Genomic DNA, 21,089 nt, shown 5'->3' with positions numbered 1-21,089 from the left:
GGAGAGAGTTAGGATATGAGCAGCAGAGTTTTGGATGACCTTAAGTTTATGGAGGGTGGAAGATGGGAGGCTGGCCAGAAATGCATCGGAATAGTCAAGTCTAGAGGTAACAAAGGCATGGATGAGGGTTTCAGCAGGTGAAGAAACAGAGATGTTTTGGTTACTGATCGATAACCAGCAACATCTGATGAAGAGTGCATGTGTGTCAGTCGGTTCAGTGAGGAGAGGATTGAGCTTAGTGAGGATATTTCCTTCCACGCACAAAAAGCCTCCCAATATTCATAGTCTAGGTCAACACTTGAGCAAGAGGCAATTGTGCGAGGAGAAAGAAGATAAATTAAAATATATATATCTTGCTCATCATTCCAATGTCCAATTATACTTCACATTTGCCCCATGTCAGCCATCAATACGTTCCTCTCATTTGATGAAATGAGTAAGCTAGCAATGCCAAAGTAGACATACCCTCTCCAGCTCCCTGGCTCTGGAATGTGAAAGGCTTCAGTTGTTCAATGGAATCCTGTGCATCTTGTTCCCACAAAGATGTTCTCAGAGGAGGTCGTCCCTTGACTGATCGCTCTAGGAAGGCTGAAACATGCCTATTTATAGTTTCTTCTGCTGCCGCTGTTGTCTTAACCACCTCTGACAACACTTTCAAGAGTCTGTCATTGGTCATTTGTAAACTATTTCTATATAAATGGATAAAATATTAGCACAAGAATATATTACAAGAATAATAAGAATGAACTATCAAATATTATACAACATTTTACCTGTTTTTTCCAAACTTAATTTAAATACAAAGTGGATTTATTTGACACCTTTAACATAGTGGGCCAGAAATTCCTAAACGGGGCTTGCAGCGCGTGCAAGCCCCGTATTTGCACTTACTCCGCGCTACTGCAGATCAGCTCCAGGGACGCCTGGACTTGGTGTTTGAAAAAGAAGATTCCCGGGCAGCGTGTGACGTCACGCCGCCCAGGAGTGCAGCCAGCGCGAAGCCAGGAGCGTGCAGTGCAAGTGAGACACGCCCCTTGAGGTCTCAGTTTCATTGGACATGCCCCCAATGTATCTGTCAAGCTGCTAAGCATTTTTACATGCAAAGCAGCAGTTTAAATAGGTTTTTGGAAGTTTTTTGAAGATTTTGGTAACTTTTATAAACTTTTTAAAATGTTTACATTATTTTGAGTAATCTGAAGTAGTTTTAAAGAGAATTAAAGCAATTTAAAGACTTTTAAAAGCCCTAAAAGAATTTTTTTAATTCCATTTATTTATTTAGCAATGTTGTCGTCATACGTGTCTTCACACTGTTCCCTTTGGGGAAACTGTATGAAGTGGTGGAAGGATTTATGGCCATGATTAACGCTCATTCCGTGACCGTAACCATCTTTGAACCAGCCATTAGGGCGGTTAGTCCTATGGCGGGAGGGTTTTACGGGCTCCCACAAGCTATACAAGGAGGGGGGGCCACGCACACCCACAGACGCAAATATCCCACTGGATGTCAACCCAGAATTTAGAGCCGGAGCTCCGACTCCACTTGCCGGGACTGTCTGGAGCGGGGTTCGAAACCCTACCCTGATCTGGCCCAGCGGCGGGGATCCTACCGCTATGACAAAGGCCCAATCCGATTAGCAACTTAAAATGGCAGCATAGGGCTCCAGTCACGGGGAGGGAAAAGGCGCAGGAAACGTATGGGTGTCACCTTTTGTGCGGAGTGGGCCTTTTGCGTAGCAGTAAGCATCCCCGCCGCTGGGCCAGAAGGAGTAGGGTTTTGAACCCCACTCCAGACAGTCCCGGCAAGTGGAGTCGGAGCTCCAACTTTAAATTCTGGGTGGACATCCAGCGGGATACTTGCGTCCGTGGGTGTTGGTGGCCCCCCCCCCCTCCTCAGATGGGTTGTGGGAGCCCGTAAAACCCTCCCGCCATAGGACTAACCACCCTAATGGCTGGTTCAAAGATGGTTACGGTCACGGAATGAGCGTTAATCACGGCCATAAATCCTTCCACTACTTCAAACAGTTCCCCAAAGGGAACAGTGTGAGGATACGTACGATGATGACCTATTGCGCAATGCACCTCCTTGGACCCTCAGTCGCAGATGCGAGGGGGCAAGTTGTGCAATTGTTAAATTTTTAATTTTATTGACATGTAATATGTTGGCCCAGTAATTCCCTTCCAAATGCGCTAGTACGGTCGGGGTACTTACGCATCTGGCCGGATGAAATGCCGGTTTTCAGCATGCACAGTGCATGTGGGGAAAACCGGCATTTCCTGTCCTCTGAATGGTGTTCAGAGGCAGAACGCGTGCGACTGCACAGGCAGCGCGTGCGCAGTATAATTCGCCGCTTTCATTAATGCTTTCAGTGAGGTCAAGTCATTACAACTTACACATGAAAAAATCATGGGTACAGTTGCTGCAGAGGCTGCGGAGGAAGATATTTCTTATCGTGGAGCTTCTGAAAGTATGTATGTCTGTATATATTCCTTTGCGTGTTATGTATATTTTCCTTTACTTATGTGTATGAATGTATTATTTAATTATGACTTTCAGAGAAAGTAACTTATTGGAAAATCATAATTAAAAACATATTCATACACATTAGTAAAGGAATATAAAACATACATACATATACGTAAAGGAATATATGTGGACATACATACATAACTCATTCTCACATTCCATTCACACAGCCACAATTGCTCCTTCTACCTACCGTTCTGAAAACCCTTTAAAAGAAAAAAATTTAAACTTTAAAACTTACTTAAAATTTCTTAAAATAACTTCCCTCCCTTTCCCAAACAAAAATATTGCATTTCAAAAGCTCCACGATAAAATATATCTTCCTCCGCAGCCAATGAACAACTTTACACTTGCTTTTTTCAAGTGTAACTTCTAAGGACTTACCCTCACTGAATCCATCATTGAAATCCACAAAGTTCACTGCGCAAGCGCTGCCTGTGCAGTCGCACGCGCTGTGAATAGACCTCGGGTCTGGAAATGCCGGCGTTCCCCGCATGCGCTGTTCCTGCTGAACGCCGGCATTTCCAACGGCCAGATGCGTGAGTAACCCGAACGTACTCACGCTTCTGGCCGCGAATTTCTGGCCCAGTAAAATATCCTAAGGCACGTCACAGGGGCGTAATCAGACAATTGACACCGTGCCAGAGTAAACATTAAGACAGGTGATAAAAAGCTTGGTCAAATACATAGGTTTTATGGAGCATCTTAAAAGGAGGAGAAGTGGAGATGTGGAGAGTTTAGGGAGGGAATTCCAGAGCTTAGAGCCTAGACGGCTGAAGGCACGGCCACCAATGGTGGGGTGAAGGAATTGGGGGATACACGAGGCCAGAGTTGCAGGAACACAGAGTTTGCAAAGGGTTGTAGGGCTGGAGGAAGTTACTGAGATAGGGAGGAGCAAGGCCATGGAGGGATTTGAGCAAAAGGATGAGAATTTTCAAAATCGAGGTGTTGCTGGACTGGGGGACTAATGTGAGTCAGCGAGCACAGGAGTGATGGGTGAACAGGACTTGGTGCTAGTTAGGATACAGGCAGCAGAATTTTGAATGAGCTCAAGTTTATGGACGGTAGAAGATGGGAGGCTAGCCAGGAGAGCATTGGAAAAGTTGAATCTGGAGAGAACAAAAACATGGATGAAGGTTTTAACAGCAGATGTTCGGAGGCAGGGATGGTGACAGGTGATATTAGGGAGGTGAAAATAGGTAGTCTGTGTGATGGAGAGGATATGGGTTTGGAAATTCAGCTCAGGGTCAAATAGGGCACCGAGGTAGCCAACAGTCTGGATCAGCCTGAGACAGTGGTTAGGTCGGGTGATGGAATCGGTGGTTAGGGAAGCGAGTTTGTGGCAGGGTCCGAAGACAATGGCTTCAGTTTTCCAAATGTTTAATTGGAGAAAATTGCAGGTCATCCAGGACTGGATGCCAGTTAAGCAGCTTGTAATACAGAGGTGGTGAAGGGGTTGAGAGAAGTGGTGGTGAGGTAGGGCCGGGTGGCGTCATGTTGTGTTTTTGGATGATGTTGCTGAGGGGCAGTATGTAGATGAGTAATAGCACTGGGCCAAAGGTAGAATCTTGGGGGACTCCAGAGCAATGTTCCACCTAATTTTTTTTGGGTGCACAGTCCCTTTAGCTTGGCAGCCCATTCAAAGTTTTGTGCATGAACGAAATTTCACATTTGAAAAGCCCGTCCCGGGCTGCACGGGATCGGCAGACAGCTGTGCGGCTGCGCAGATTATCGGGAATGTTGCTCCAGAGGTAAAGGTGCGGGGCGGGAAGAGAAGCCATTGCAAGAGATTGTCTGACTCTGGATAGGCAAGATTGGAACCAGGCAGGGCAGTCCCACTCAACTGGTCAATGGAGGAGAGGCGTTGGAGAAGGATGGTGTGGTTAACCGTGTCAAAGGCTGCAAACAGGTCAAGAAAGATGAGGAGGGATAGCGCACCACTGTCACATAGGATGTCATTTCTTACTTTGATGAGTGCTGTTTCAGTGCTGTGGCAGGGGCAGAAACCTGATTGGAGAGGTTCAAACATGGAGTTGCAGGAAATGTGAGCATGGATTTGGGAGAACAAAGGGAGGTTGGAGATGAGGCAGTTGTTTCCAAGAACAGAGGGGTTAAGGGCGGGTTTTTTGAGTAAGGGAGGGTGATAACAGCAGATTTGAAAGGGAGAGGGACAGTACCCGAGGAGAGGAAACTATTTACAGTATCAGGTAGCATGGAGACCGGGAAGGAAATTAAAAACAAAATTTTTTTTCATTCGTTCATGGGATGTGGGTGCCGTTGGCAATACCAGCATTTATTGCCCATCCCTAATTGCCCTCGAGAAGGTGGTGGTGAGCCAACTTCTTTAACTGTTGCAGTCCAAGTGGTGAAGGTACTCCCACAGTGCTGTTAGGGAGGGGGCTCCAGGATTTTGACCCAGCGACGATGAAGGAACTGCGATATATTTCCAAGTCAGGATGGTGTGTAACTTGAGGGGAACTTGGAGGTGATGGTGTTCCCATGCACCTGCTGCCCTTGTCCTTTTAGGTGGTAGAGATCGCGGGTTTGGGAGGTGCTACCGAAGAAGCCTTGGCGAGTTGCTGCAATGCATCTTGTAGATGGTACACACTGCAGCCATGGTGCGCCGGTGGTGGAGTGAGTGAATGTTTAAGTTGGCAGATGGGGTTGAATGTCAAGGGGCAGTGGTTAGACTCTTGCTTGTTGGAGATAGTCATTGCCTGGCACTTGTGTGGTGCGAATGTTACTTGCCACTCATCAGCCTAAGCCTGAATGTCATCCAGGTCTTGCTGCATGCTGGCATGAACTGCTTCATTATCTGATGAGTTGCAAATGGAACTGAACACTGTGCAGTCGTCAGCGAACATCCCTACTTCTGATCTTATGATGGAGGGAAGGTCATTGATGAAGCAGCTGAAGATGGTTGGGCCTAGGACACTGCCATGAGGAACTCCTGCAGCAACCTTATTCCCCCTAAACTACTGACCACCCAAAGGTGGGTGGTCAGCAGTTTAGGGGGAATAAGGTCGCGAGGGCAGGAGGTGGGTCTCATCGACAGGATGAGCTCAGAGATTACAAGAGGGGTCACAGGAAAGAAACTAAAAAAAGATGAGATTTCTGGGCTAAAGCAGTGGGAGCCTGGGGAGAAGTTTGGCTTGGCAGCCAAGAGGAAGGGAGGGATGCTGCTTTAGGTAATTCAAAGTCACCGTTATTGCTGAATTTCATAGTATATATTATTTACACATTGCACTGGAAAATGCACTTAAAATGCTCTTCAAATCATGCATAATTAATGCCCAATTGCACTTTCTATAAGCACATTTAATAAATTAGATAATCAGTTTTTAAATCATGGTCTCGCACATTGAACTTTAAAATCCAACTCAGGAAAGTGCTCAGTTAATTCATGCTTTCAACATTAAGTATTCAAACTTGAAAAGCAAATTGCTGCATCATGCTAACCTTTGATTTGGGAGGACACTTTCATTTGCTTCTTCAGATTTTTCTTCATTTGATGGTATGTTCTTGGGGTCACCAGAATGCTCTTGGGATTTATGCTGGTCTTCTGTTTCACTCTGTGCCAAGTTACGGATTGGTAGAAAGTTAACGAATGACAAAAATCCAGTCATTTTACTTCAAGTCTTTCTTCTCCAGATTCATAGCTTAATTTAAGACAAAGCTCAGAACTTAGGCCTAATGCAGCTTTACATAATGTTCAATTCATCAGGCCGAATACAGCTTTACATAATATTCAATTAATCAGCTCCAAGAAGCTATGCGGAAACTAGTGCCAAAACAACACTGTTCTTAGGTACTACTTTTCAATTTGGTTTGCAAATTTAAGATCTGTGCATTACATTTGGCCTGGCAAAACAAAACAGCATACAGGTCTCTCTTGTATGCTGCTATGACAACACAAGGCTTCATCTATTAATAATGTAAACGATGCCACACCTATACCTGTTGGAACCAATAAGTGTAGCAGCCCCACAAATTTTATATTGATTTGTTAACTATAAAGTATAAAAGCAGAACTTAACTGAAGGAAAAAGTAAAAAATTTGGGCATCAGAACTGCACGAATAGAATAGATGAAGACAGGTAGAAGTTCAATTTACCGTCTCTGTCTGTGTACTGCTGTTGTGCATTTCCCGAGAGAGTCTTTCCTTTCCAGTTGCCTGAAGACATTTAAATTTTTCCAGTTCTGCAAATATTCTTTCATTTTCCAATACCAGTTTCTCATTACAAACAGGGCCATTCTGTAGTTAAAGATAAACTTAAAAAAATCTTTCCTATTGTATATCAAATTTATACAAAAATTTAAAATGTTAATTTATAAAATAACATGCAACATATTAAAGTATAATTCTACATTAGAATGTTACTGATGCAGTATGAATTTTGTTAGATATAGGATATAGGATTAAAAGGGAAAGAAATGGCAAATGCATCAGAAAGTGAAAATACAAGTTAGCATTTCAGATGCAGAGCCGTTGTCCAGTTTGGGGAAAGTATATGTAAATTGGTGTGTTTGAATCCCCCACCTCACTCCACTATAGAAAAGACTGCACCATGAGCAGCAATTCTGTACTCTTAACCTTTACCTGTTGTTCTCCCACCCTCTTGTTTTGATCAGTTCTATAAAGTGTTTTTTCCCCCCCAATTTTCACAAAACTTCCCAATCCAAAGCATCAACCTGATTTTTCTTGACTCACGTGCTGACAGGTCCACTGTACATTTTCAGCATTTTTTGTTTTATTTCAGATGTTCAGCATTCTTTTTAACTCACTTTAATACATATCATTAAGGTACTAGTGCCTACGTTCATGTTTATGAGCTGGGTACATACTTATGCTAAACTATTCTCACCTCTGCAAGCTGTCCCTCAAGTTTTTCCACCTCAGCCAACAATTGCTCCTGCTCTTCCTGTAGTCGCTCCAGCTGCTGTGTGTGAAACTGTCGTAAAGCTTCTACTGATTGCTGATGCTCCTGATCCTGTCGAACAAGCTCCTGCCTCATGTCTTCTAGTCTCTCCTAGTACACACAAAGTTGGAAAGAGATGAAGCTGCAATTTCTTTTCTATGTTGTAAAGTATACGATTCCATTTGAAAGTCACATTGTAATAGTCATTCTACTGCATATGTATTTTTTCTTTTTAATACTATTTTTTAAAATATATTCATGTTTAGCTTAGCATTTTCATCTTTACATACTTTCTTTTAAATATATATATTCTTTTAAAAAGCTATTTAAATGCAGTCTCAAGTGTTTAGGATGATTGTAGCCATTCCCACACTCATATTCGAGGTACGAAGGCACTCAAACCAATAACAGGGGGACAATTAAGTGCCAAATACAGCACTCCCAACTTCTTCATTAAGTCACGCAATGAAAGGGAGTACCATATTATTACAACATTCTAGCGAGCTGTCGATTCATATTTTATTTTATATAAAGTGTTAAAGGATCGCAGAACAGTTTTTCTACTTCAAGGTTTTCATTATTTTTACCAGAGAAGTGGGAACTCACCTGTGCAACTTCTTGTCTCTCTAATTCAGTAACTTCCATTTTACATTCAAAGCTCATTTCTTTCGTCCTGGAATTATCTTTAGCATAAGAGTCCCTGAGCAGTTCCTGGTCAGCTTTCAAAAATTCCTCCTGCAAAGCAGCTTCTGGAACCCCATCGTGCGTATCCAATTTATATTCAATCTTGTAATTTTGCAATTGCCTTTGAATAGTTAGAATTTCAGCATTCTTCTGTTTCAGTGCCCTCTGAAGCTCCTCTTTTTCTTCTGAAAACAGTTTTTCTATTTCTTTTCTGTCTGCATCAAACTGGAAGTGGAGATCTTGTTTTAGAGCACCCAACCGCCGTTCCATTTCTTTCTCCCATTCTTCATCAGTTAGTTTACATGTACTAGGCCCTTCTTGCAGGTCCCTCGTCATTCTAGCCATCTCAGTCTGCTGAGCAAACCGTACAGACATCTGTACGATTACCTACAAAAGTGTCAAAATGTAGGAAAAAAATCTTTAGTACATTAGACTGAAAAGTCAATTTAAAAGTATATTGATGTCAAAATTTAAACGATTTTAAAGTTTATATTATTTTACAACAATCATTTTTTCTTTTTAATAAATACTATTTTTTTTAAATATATTCATGTTTAGCTTAGCATTTTCATCTTTACATACTTTCTTTTAAATATATATATTCTTTTAAAAAGCTATTTAAATGCTGTCTCAAGTGTTTAGGATGATTGTAGCCATTCCCACACTCATATCTGAGGTACGAAGGCACTCAAACCATCAGTATTATCAATAAAAGTCTAAAACAGTGCAGTATCAGCTAACTGCGATTTCAGACAATAACTGTGACTGTATTATTGTCATGAGTTTGAGTTTAGTGAAAAAGATCCCCCCCCCCCACCCCGAGGCAAGGGAAGTGAGTGGTAACAAATAATTTTTAACAGAAATTTTCAGTTTTATATGCATGTTGCCATATTGTATGCATGGTAATAACTACTACAATTGCTAGATTATGTCCTGTAGCTTTGGATACAGACATAAATAAATAAATTTGCATTCACTGCAAGAAGTAGGATCGTACAAATAAAGAGAGCACAAGGGAACTGTACTGTTATATTAACTTTCAGAACATTATCAAATTTTGTAGGCAACATAATGGGAGCACTATCTTGCATTTAGCTCATGGTATTTTTGTAAAGAAAAAGCAATAAACGTCCATGTGCCTCTCATCCCTCACCTTGATATGCAAAACTGATTCTGTCTCCCACTCCACTTAAACAAAAATAATCAATGAGGCACACAGTTAAGGGCATGGATATAACTAGTTTGCCTGAAACACTTAAGGCATAGCAGCAGCAGCAACAAATATTTATATAGCATTTTTAACATAGAAAAATCCCCAAGATGCTTTAATGAAGAGGGGAAGAAAACAAAACAGAAAGAATAAAGGAATGCATGACCAGCCACAAGACAGATGGACAAATCCTTGGTCAAAAAGATGGGATCTGAGAAGTCTTTTTTTTTTTTTTTTTAAACAGAGGAGACAGAAAGGGAGGGATAAATGGAGGGAAGGGGAATAGTGATATAGACCAGAGGTAGAGAAGGGTGGCGGGGGAGGGCAAGCCAGCGAGGGGCGGCGGGGGAGGGCAAGCGAGGGATGGAAGGAGGGAGCTAAGGTGTGGCAGGGGGAGAGAGAGAGAGATGGAGGGGGAGAGAAAGAAAGTGAAAAAGGAAAAGAAGGGATTATATAGGTAGATGGTAGTGGGAACAAATATTTCACTTTAAACCCAACCCCTCTAACTCAGGCCGCGTTACCAGTTTTAACCAATCTCTTTTGTAAAAGACAGTTAAGTTCTGCTATATTCTTGTTAAATCTTAGTCTTAAACGAGACTATCATACCTTGGCTATTTCTTCCTGCATGCGTTCTTCATATTGCTTCTCCAGAGTAGATTCACTTTTTTCCTCTTTAGTCTCTTGCAATACAGCTGTTTGGAGAACTTCATTCAAATCTTGGACCCTTGAAGTAGGCTCCCCTGCAGCAAACTCAATCGGCTCCTCTCCAAATATTTCCATCTCCTGATTGTAAAGTGTTCTTATCGTAGCTTCCATTTGTTCCAGTTTTCTTTTGTGTTGCCCTTTCGAATCAGAAATCTCATCCTTATATTTGGCATGCAAGGTCTTTCTCAATATCTGCAGTTGTTGTGAAAGACCAAGATGTTTCATGTGCCATTGTTGTTCTCGAGTGCTATCCATCGTTGCCTCGACCTAAAAAAATATGCTGTTACATAAGTCACATAAACCTTTTGTTGGAGTAAAATTCAATGCTTGTGGTGCTCTTTAAGGAGTTGATAGTTAATTAGGGCCAAGTCAAAGTTCTAAGTTCTAATTTAAATTGGTTACATTTCCAAGTTGAATTAATATTGGGCCATTAGAAGCAGCACAATATACAATCTTATACCAAGTCCTCGATCAACCAACCCCAAAACAGGTCATTTTTACCAAGCATTTGGTTAACCACTTAGCAAGTGCTTTTGTAACACAGGTAAACTAATATACAAGTTTGTTTCATACCGGAGAACAATTATTAAAATGACACAGCAAAATAGACAAAATTGCTGATGTGCATTATCAGCAGCCAAAGGAATTCAACGGCCAAGGCTGCTGATGCTTCTAACAGAAAGTAACAGCTGAATTGCAGTTTTCTTTTATGTCTTCTGTGCCTGGGCTGGCAAGTGGCAGGCAACATTTGTGTGAGGTAATGACCATCTTTAACAAGAAAGCCCATCCATTTCCCCATGACCTTCAATTTCACCATCACCAAGTACCCCATCAACAACACCTTGGGGAGTCAGTTGGGCAGAGGCTGATACAAGTCGCTCATCTCCTGACCCCCTTAAAGCCTCTCCGCCATCTACAATGCTTGTCAGGAGTTTGATGGATCACTCACCACTCGCCTGGATGGGTGCAGCCATAACTAAATTCAAGAAGCTGAACATCATCCAGGAAAAAGCAGTTCATTTGATCTTGCCACTGGGCTCAATATCCACCCCCTCACCCCCAGCACACTGGCTGCAGTGTGTGTGATCTATAGGATGCACTGCAGGGTGCTTGAACAGCATCTCCCACCCTGCAACTTCTACCGCTGAGAAGGACAGGAGCAATGTTGTGTGAACACTATCACTTCCAAGTCTCGCACCATCCTGACTTAAGACATATATTGCCGCTGTGCCAATATCCTGAATTTTGCTACCTAACACCATTGTGGGAGCACCATCACAAGGACTGCAGCGGTTCAAAGCAACCAGAGCTGAGCAATAAATGCGGCCTTGTCAGAGTTGCCCACATCCCAAAAACAAATAAAATAAACAAATCAACTGATCACGCATCTCACTGCTGTTTGTGGGGCACTACTGGTGTAGAATGGTTGCTTTGTTTGCCTACAAAACAAATTTATCACTGTGATAGCATTTTGAGACATTTAAATGCAATATTGTGCTCTACATATTTCCAAGTATTATTTTATTGAGCAAGATGGAAGACCATGCACCAGACATTCCTTATTGAGAATGCACTTGCTATTTCAAAACTAAAATCATTCACCACAATAAACTGGCCAGTTCCAAACTGCCTAAAGTGCAAGATACTGCAAAAAAAAATAGAACAACCTACCTATTGAAAGTTGACCAAACTATCTGCATCAGATGATGTTGACATGGAAAAAGTGACAAACTGATTCTGCATCACAATTTTAAGTCGTACACCTTTGTACATAGGTCACATTTATTGAGTTTTTAAACACTCAAGTGGATGCATGACCAATGTTGGAAGACTCAGATTTCTGCTTAGATCCCCCAAAAATATGGACTTTACACTGGAAGAATTCTCTCTAATGTGGGAACAAGAATTGGACTGGGTAAAGCTTGCACTTGTCAAAACTATACTTCAAGATTCCCTAAACTTGCCTTAAGAGGCAACATAGCATTTCAGTATGGGCTTTGTACTTTTTAAGAAGGTTCTTCTGTTGGATACTATGTGATACACTGCACTGCGCTTTCACTTCTAGGGCTTCAGCGCAATTCCAGCCCAAACTGATAGAAATTAAGTATTCGCTGACTACAGGCTACAAGGGTCTTACGTAAAATTACTTCCTAATGCACATGGGCACACAACACATAACTGCCATAATATTACACTAATTGGCAATCTCGCACTAAAGCCATAGTATGGCTGGTATGGAAAATAGACATCGACATACTGCTGAAGTTTGAGGTGCTCTTCGGAGGTTGGGGATGAGGCACATTATTCGGATAAAGTGGAGAGCGCTCAACTCTGCATCTTAAGCATATCCGTAATTAGAAAAAGAGACTTGCATTTATATAGCACCTTTCACGACCTCAAGGCGTCCCTAAGCGCTTTACAGCCAATGAAGTACTTTTGAAAATGTAGTCACTGTTGTAATGTAGGAAATGCGGCAGCTAATTGCGCAAAGCAAGCTCCCACAAAAAGCAATATGTGATAATGACCAGATAATCTGTTTTTGTTATGTTGATTGAAGAATAAATATTGACCAGAACACCAGGGATAACACCCCTGCTCTTCTTTGAAATAGTGCCACGGGATCTTTTACGTCCACCTGGGAGAGCAAACGGGGGACTCGGTTTAACGTCTCATCCGAAAGACTGCACCTCCGACAGTGCAGCATTCCCTCAGTACTGCCCTGTCGTGTCAGCCTAGATTTTTGTGCCCAAGTCTCTGGAGTGGGACTTGAACCAACAATCTTCTGACTCAGAAGCAAGTGTGCTACCAACTGAGCCACAACTGACACATAATTAGATATAAATTATAATTTTGATGCTGTTACTCGTTGCCCAAAATGGGAAAAAGTTTCATGGCCTAGCACCTCAACAAGCACAACATTCACCAAGATGAGGAATGAAGTGACCAGGTATGTCCAATGAGGGAAGAGAAAGCCTGTTGGTTGTTAGTACAGTGTTTGAGCCATCTTGTTTTTTTATATCAGATAAAGAATAAATCTGAAGTGGAAACTAATTTTTTTTTTTTTTAAAGATCAAGTTTAATATAATGAGTTGACCAACAAGTGTAATCATATCTGGGAATTCAGGGATGGAGGGGTGTGCAAATGGAGAATGGGGAAACTGGCACTGACCAGAATGATTGTAGGTTTTATACAGGAGGGCAGTAATGTACTGTTAGCCAAACATCAAACATGTTTTAAAGGACATCAGTCCCACAATTCCCTATTGGCAATCTGATTTTAACTAATGGTATGTAGCGAATTCAAATTAAAAGTGTATAAATTTATATTTAAGCTACATTCAGGAGAAAGAGTGGGGAAAGCGAGAAAGAGAAGAATGAACCAACAAAAGAAATACTGCTAATGTAAAATAAACTATCTTCCTTGTCTGCCTGAAGTATTGTATTCACATTACATTTTACTACTGCACTTAGGCTTTCTTTGGTTTGGTTTGCCTCATAAAACTCTTTATTCAATATGGTACAAGTAACTGAATAAACTACAATTACATTAAGAAACTAAATTAAACAAAGTATGTAAACATTTAGCTAAACATTCAAGCTACACAAGTGCTAGGCAATGACCATCTCCAACAAGAGAGAGTCTAACCATCTCCCCTTGACTTTTAATGGCATTACCATCGTCGAATCCCCCACCATCAACATCCTGGGGGGGGGGGGGGGGGGGGGGGGTTGCATTGGCCAGAAACTTAACTGGACCAGTCATGTAAATACTGTAGCTACAAGACCAGGTCAGAGGCTGGGTATTCTGTGGCAAGTGTCTCACCTCCTGACTCCCCAAAGCCTTTCCACCACCTACAAGGCACAAGTCAGGAGTGTGATGGAATACTCTCCACTTGCCTGGATGAGTGCAGCTCCAACAACACTCAAGAAGCTCAGCACTATCCAGGTCAAAGCAGTCTGCTTGATCGGCACCCCATCCACCACCTTAAACATTCACTCCCTCCGCCACCGGCTCAACGTGGCTGCAGTGAGTACCATCTACAAGATCACAGCAGTAACTCACCAAGGCTTCTGCGACAGCATCTCCCAAACCCGAGATCTCTACCACCTAGAAGGACAAGGGCAGCAAGTGCATGGGAACACCACCACCTTCAAGTTCCCCTCCAAGTCACGCACCACCCGGACTTGGAAATATATCGGCATTCCTTCATTGTCGCTGGGTCAAAATCCTGGAACTCCCTCCCTAACAGTACTGTGGAAGTACTTTCACCACACAGACTGCAGCAGTTCATGGCGGAGGCTCACCACCACCACCTTCGAGGGCAATTAGGGATGGGCAATAAATGCTGGTCTTGCCAGCAACGCCCACATCCCATGAATGAATTTTTATTTTTATTTTTTATTTTTTTATTTTTTTTAAATGTCCAATAGTTCTCCCTACACAAAAACTAATACTAGAATGCCACAAAACAAATTTAATGGTTACACTTTATAATCTGTCAAATACATTAGCAATTTGCTGTCTTTACCTTATAGTCCCCTGCATTTTCTTGTTCTATATCACCAGCACCACTGCCAGCCACTTGCTCATCAGGCACATTTATTTCTGACCTAAATGAGAGGTTGGAGAAAACAAAGAACAAAAAAATCAGTTTGAGTTCAACGAAGCCAATTTAGCTACGTTCACTGGAGAAACCTTGGCTTTATCAGTTGCTTTCCTCATTTAAGACCCTCCTTAAAACTCACCTTTTTGACCAAGCTTTTGTCACCCCCACTAATATCTCCTTCACTGGTTCTATATCCATTTTGTGTGTGATTACGCCTCTATCAAGCACCTTGGGTTGTTTTTCTACATTAAAGGTGCTATATGAATACAATTTGTTGTTGTTGTTGTTGGGCTAAATTTATTTAGCAGTAGCAGTGCTCATTAATATCCTGAAGGTGGAGACACAAACCTGCATATATGCAAAGTTTTTAAAAGTACAAGTGGAGGATGGGGTGAAAGATGATTTGAAACAAACCATTCAATTAAGAGAGCGTATGGAATATACATCAGGAAGTAGTGAATTTCAAATGCAAACCTGCAACTTGTGGGAACATTTTAGATAAAGAAAATGTAATGAGTCTATTAATTTGGACCCATCCAATGGAATACCATTGCCAGGAGACTCGATAATTTAGTGACTTGCAGGAGATGAGTAACTGCAACTGAAATTTTGAAGGGGATGCTCATTCTCCCCTCCCCACCAAGTTAAAGATCCTAAATTAACCGACTTTCAAGTACATCATCAACATTGTTTCCGGCATGGACTTGACGGGCCAAATGGCCTCCTTCTGTGCTGTAACCATTCTATGATTCTACATCGCTAAGAATTTTAGATGCCTGGATCTAGTTTCCTTCAATCCTATTTTCCCCAGTGAAATAAGGTCAGCTGAGTTTCTTCTAAAAGCCTAGAGCCTGAAGCTATGAAGGTGGTCATTTGGCCTGTTGTGTCCTATCACAATTCCACTTGAAATCATGGATTACCTTTTACTATTTTAAATATCTCTATTAGGTCGCCTCTCAGTAACCTTCTTTCAAAACTCAACAGTCCAAGATTTTTTTTCCATCCATCCTTCTACTTCAATCCTTAGATAAGGGATATACCTTGCAACTCTTCTCTGCATTGAATACGGTATTGAACACCGCCCTTTTTCAGTAATCCAAATTGGAAAGCTACAGTCCGATTAGAGAACTGTAGAGTTTTTACAACGACATCCTCCAATTTGAACTCAGCGGTTTTAGCTATGTAATTCAACATCTTATGCTACAGTGAAAATACATGTTAAGCATCAAATCTACTAACGCCCCTGTTTCAACTTCATCCTCGTCTAACTCAACAGCATTAAGTATCCTGCTCATTTTTTCTTTCTCTGATCAATATTTACACTTATATCCTTATTGAATTCCATGGATTATACACTTGTATATCAGTACAGAGGTCTTCGGCTGTCTCTTCAGATTCTATTTTCTTTGAATTTCCACTGCTTTAAAGGTTAAGTTGCAGCCTTTGTGCAGAGCTATGCCAAAAGGTTTTTGAGAGTCTAGGTACAGCACATTGAAAAACCTATTGCTCATGAGATTTTAGCTTCTCAAAAAATTCAAGGAGGCTGGTCAGGCAGAATCTACCCCTTCTGAAGCTGTTTATTAGGTAGTTATCCTATAGCCAAGCCTCATATTTTACCCAATAATTGATACCATCACTTTACCTTGTATTGACATAAAACTAAAGGACAGTGTATAGTTGCACTGGCTAGTTTAGATACCTTTTTGGAAAATAGATATTAGTTTGTTTCCAATGTGACAGGTGCTTGCCTCCATTTGTTTTGAGCCTTTTAGCATGCCACAGAGCTCCATCTCATTGATTTTGCAGTTGTTATGCCTGCTTACATTATCTAATTGTGAAGGGCATGTTACCAATTCTTCCTTAGTGAATATTTTAAGCAATAATTGAGTTTGTTGATGATTTTAGCATTGTTAGCATTATTCAGAAACTTGCAATGAGTAATATTCACACCCAAACGCTTTCCATTCAGTTATAGATACCAGTAAATCATGTAGTGGTTTCATGTCCTTGTTCCAATATACATTTTGTCCATTTTAAATCTCGTCTGCCACTGCTTAGCCGACCTGCCGAATTCATTCAGGTCCCTTTGCGTGTTGCTAATTTTCTTTTCACTTATAACCTGCCCACATATCTTAATGGAACAAGCTGATTCCAAAGCAGAAAAATGTTACTCCGAATTTAATGTCAAAGCCTGCTGCTGAGCAGAGGAAGGACTGATCTGTGCACTGGGTGAATAACCACAAACAGCAGAAAGTTGCTGGAGGGGCACCTTCTCAGAGAATTCACCCCACTGGATGAATTTACAGTTTACGAAAAGCACTGCAACATTTTTTCAAAATCATTTCAAGCAAAAATCACAAAGTCTCAGCATTTTCTCTGATAAAACTCCAAAATCTTGTTATACTTTAATTTCTTACAGAAATGCTCATCAAAAAGCTAAACTTCCAGAACAGCTCAAATTGAGCAGTTTATTATAAGTTAGCTTTCACTGCAGCTACTTTAGAATTTAGATTCTTCACTACAGGGGTTAGCTGATCGAGCAACGAGCTGATTAGAGTCATTAATCTGAGATAGTAATCATGTGCAGTAGCAACATTGATTGTTCTTGGTGCATGAACATCTGTCCCTAAATGTTCTGAGGTGCAGCATTCTAACTCAAGCTGTGACTCAAATTACTTCATACCTGGATTGTGGAAGTAAACTAGTTACTTTCTGTAGTTTTTGCTGCAGACAGATGATCTCTGCAGTGTATTTCTCCTCCATTTCTTTGCACTGTTGTTTATAAGAAGTCCTCAGACATTTTATTTTTTCTACATGTCGCTCCTCTAACTCTGCCTTCTGTTGGCAAAAATCCAGCTTTAGCTTTTCAATCTCTTCAAGCCGAGCTGACCGGACTCGTAACTGCTCCTTCAGATCTAAACAACACATGTAGATAAGCAAACTGGCATATTCCATTTTTTCATATAATTAATGAAACAAATTTTTAATGTACTTGTTTTCTAAGTGCACTTCATTATTCTATACATGTAAATTGCAGTTTTCACTACCAGTGTGATGAAAAAAATTGTAAGTTGCAAAATAAAGCTGTATGGTTTACCATTAAGGTCTTGAGAACTAGCACGTGAGCTTTCTATCTGCATTCGCAAACCAGCATTTTCTTCTTCAGTTTGCAACTTCAAATTTATGTATGCAGCCTGGAGATCTTCAATCTGCAATTACAAGATTAAGAAATTAAATGAGGCATCCATTTACAACATATACATTATCCATTCTAGGCTGGCACATAGAATCATAGAATAGTTACAGCACAGAAGGGGGCCATTCGGTCCATCCCAGTTCTTTGCAAGAGAACTTCAACTAGTCCCACTCCCCGCCTTCTCCCCGTAGCCCTGCAATTTTTTTTCCTTCAGGTACTTATCCAATTCCCTTTTGAAAGCAGTGATTGAGTCTGCCTCCACCACCCTTTCAGGCAGTGCATTCCAGATCTTAACCACTCGCTGCATAAAAAAGTTTTTCCTCATGTCGCCTTTGGTTCTTTTGCCAATCACCTTAAATCTGTGTCCTCTGGTTCTTGACCCTTCCACCAATGGGAACAGTTACTCTCTATCTACTATCTACTCTGTCTAGATCCCTCATGATTTTGAACACATCCATCAAATCTCCTCTCAACCTTCTCTGCTCCAAGGAGAACAACTCCAGCTTCTCTAGTCTATCCACGTAACTGAAGTATCTCATTCCAGGAATCATTCTCGTAAATCTTTTCTGCACCCTCTCTAAGGCCTTCACATCCTTCCTAAAGTGCGGTGCCCAGAATTGGACACAATACTCCAGTTGAGGCCGAACCAGTGTTTTATAAAGGCAAATGGTAAATGCAAGTGGCCCGATACCATAAATAAAATACTTGTTAGCTTCAACATCAGTAATTTTAGTTTCCAAATGATTAAATATTCTCAAAGTCCTTTCATATTTAACTTGGTTCAAATTTAAAGAAAAGAAAGAACTTGCATTTATATAGTGCCTTTCACAACCTCAGGATGTCCAAAACGCTTTACAGCCAATTAAGTGCTTTACATGCAATCACTTTTGCAATGTAGGAAACACAGACAACAAGGTCCCACAAACAGCAATGAGCAAATGGATAATCTGTTGTAGTGATGTTGGTTGAGGGATAAATACTGGCCAGGATACCCCTGCGCTTCTTCAAAATAGTGCCACGGGATCTTTTACATCCACCTGAGATGGCAGACGGGGCCTCGGTTTAACGTTTCATCCGGAAGACGGCACCTCTGACAGTGCAGCACGCCCTCAGTATAACACTGGAGTGCAGCACGCCCTCAGTATAACACTGGAGTGCCTGCCTAGATCTTGTGCTAAAATCTCTGGAGTGGGACTTGAACTCTCAACCTTCTGATTCAGAGGCAAGAGTACCAACTGAGCCATGGTTAACACTAAGATTTTTTATAGAGGAAATCAATCTACTAGCGTTTTTCCAAAAAGTAGGTACTTCTTTTGGATATATTGAATTGCTTTGCTTACCTTTTTAAAATCATTAGTTAATTGTGTTTGAAGAAGCATCAGTCGACTGTATTCCTCAAGTAGTTTTCTTTGCAGTATCTGTAGATTTGTTTGCATTGCTACAAACCAAAAGATAAAGGTCAGTTAATCTCATTTAAAGTCTAACTATAGACCAAAGAAAATGTGGGAATTTGCTGTGTTACAAAACTGTGAGGCCCTGTTTAATATTTAATCAGAAAGCACAAAGTTCCAGAAGCATCTCATGATTTCTAATGCAGTCTCCAAATTAAAAAAAAAAATTCAGTTCATATCAGACTTCCTCACAAACCTGCTTCAATGCTTATTCATGATAACTCAGAAACTGTTCCACTGCAATTGTCGGAACAAAGAGGCAATTAAAATTGGAGCAAACTCACAGAATTGACTCAGCATAAAAAATGCAGCATACATTAGGCACTTGTAGATGATCATTTTTCATGGACTATGATGATTTCTGTTATCAGAATGTTCCTTTTCATAATGTGATATACTAAGCATAACAAGTTATTAATAATTTTCATTTATACTTTTGATAAATTGTCAGGTTATATTTTTCTTGTACATATATATTTTCTTTACAAGCAAGAATACTGTGCACATTAGCAAAACAGAAGGTCATGCAGTCATATCACATCACTACAGAATATCAAATAGAATGCATCACAGGTACCATGTTACAAGACGAATTTCTCCAAAACAGAGCACAATACAATTCAGAAGATTTAACAGAAGACTGAGTTTGTAATTAAACTACTGGGGAGCAAACAGAAGTGTGGAATTAACTAGGTGGTTCACTTGGAGAAAAACATCATTGACTTGATGGGTGACTCTGGCTTGTTGCTGTGCTGTAACATTCTATGATTCTATACTAAAATTAATACGCGCTATATTGCATCCTGGTAATCAATTGTCAGCTTGGACACCACCAACCTACAGTGATTAGATCACAGTTATTAACTTTTCACTCATTATATTGGAACAGAGGCAATTAAAATTGAAGTAAAGGGGATGGTCATTGCCATATGGCATATACCTGATGCCAGCACAAAATACCGAAATAGAACAGCCACCACCACAAAACCAATGATAGGTACAATCTACCTTGGCCCAAATTTTGCAGTGGGGATGGCGCAGAGTTGGGCACCAACTGGCCAGCAATTGTGTACAGAAATATTACGGTTGATGCAAACAGGCATAGGGCCCGTTTGCATCAGCGTAAAGGGATATCTCAGGCATGTTTTAAATATTTTCATCTCAGAAATCATACATGTACACTGTATCAAATGAGTTTTTCAATGTTTCTGCAAATAGGAGTTTTAACGTCAAAAATTATGAGCAAAATATTTAATTTTTAGTGAAGTTGGTGGAATGAAGTGAATTAGGAATTAAATTGCAATCCTGTAAATTGTAATTAAATCTGATTTCGGGATTCCATTAAATCGGATTATGGGATTCCCTTCGGAAATAATGGCCCTGGAATCCGTGGGCCATTTCGCTGCCCTCCGCCTCGCAGCATCAGACTGCAAGTTTTTGCAGGAGGGCCGCTTTTAGGTAGGTGCATATTCCTTTTGCAGGTCGAAGACGTACTTTGGAGGTACACCTCTGACTGCAATTTTTGGCTCCTTATTCTTTGAAATAAGTTCAACCACTATAGATAAATAGGATTATCTATCACCTAATGGGAAGGAAGCGAGAGAACAGCCTAGGGACAGACATTTGGCAGTCTCATACCTTGAGTAGCCCTCTTGTTCAAATGTTCTTTCTCTAAGTCTGATATACAAAGCCGTGTGCTGGGCAGTGCCAGAATTGTTTGACTGCCATATGTTTGGAAATCACAATCCTGTCTTTTACAGTCAGTCAGAGAAAGAGAGAAAATCAGCAGCTCC

The 21,089-nt window shown here is 40.9% G+C and overlaps 1 protein-coding gene across 5 annotated transcripts in view; it reads right to left on the bottom strand.

Annotated features, from left to right (window-relative positions):
• akap9 (A kinase (PRKA) anchor protein 9) overlaps positions 1-21,089 on the bottom strand; it is a 316,455-nt gene that overhangs the window by 179,722 nt on the left and 115,644 nt on the right. For all 5 annotated transcript variants that reach the window (XM_085987959.1, XM_085987955.1, XM_085987956.1 and 2 more), the window contains 10 exons: positions 19,186-19,283; positions 17,747-17,858; positions 17,333-17,564; positions 14,572-14,653; positions 9,944-10,309; positions 8,050-8,514; positions 7,390-7,554; positions 6,639-6,779; positions 5,984-6,096; positions 466-689 (listed from right to left, as the gene is read on the bottom strand). In XM_085987959.1, the coding sequence (XP_085844085.1) occupies positions 466-689; positions 5,984-6,096; positions 6,639-6,779; positions 7,390-7,554; positions 8,050-8,514; positions 9,944-10,309; positions 14,572-14,653; positions 17,333-17,564; positions 17,747-17,858; positions 19,186-19,283 (1,998 nt within the window). The remainder of the gene's footprint in view (positions 1-465; positions 690-5,983; positions 6,097-6,638; positions 6,780-7,389; positions 7,555-8,049; positions 8,515-9,943; positions 10,310-14,571; positions 14,654-17,332; positions 17,565-17,746; positions 17,859-19,185; positions 19,284-21,089) is intronic.

Source organism: Somniosus microcephalus, chromosome 5 (assembly GCF_052327205.1).
Source record: "Somniosus microcephalus isolate GS21.2 chromosome 5, FLI_Smic_1.0, whole genome shotgun sequence".
In the NCBI taxonomy this organism is placed as follows: Eukaryota; Metazoa; Chordata; class Chondrichthyes; order Squaliformes; family Somniosidae; genus Somniosus; species Somniosus microcephalus.
Note: the sequence above shows the minus strand (reverse complement) of the source record. Positions and strands in the feature narration are given on the sequence as shown.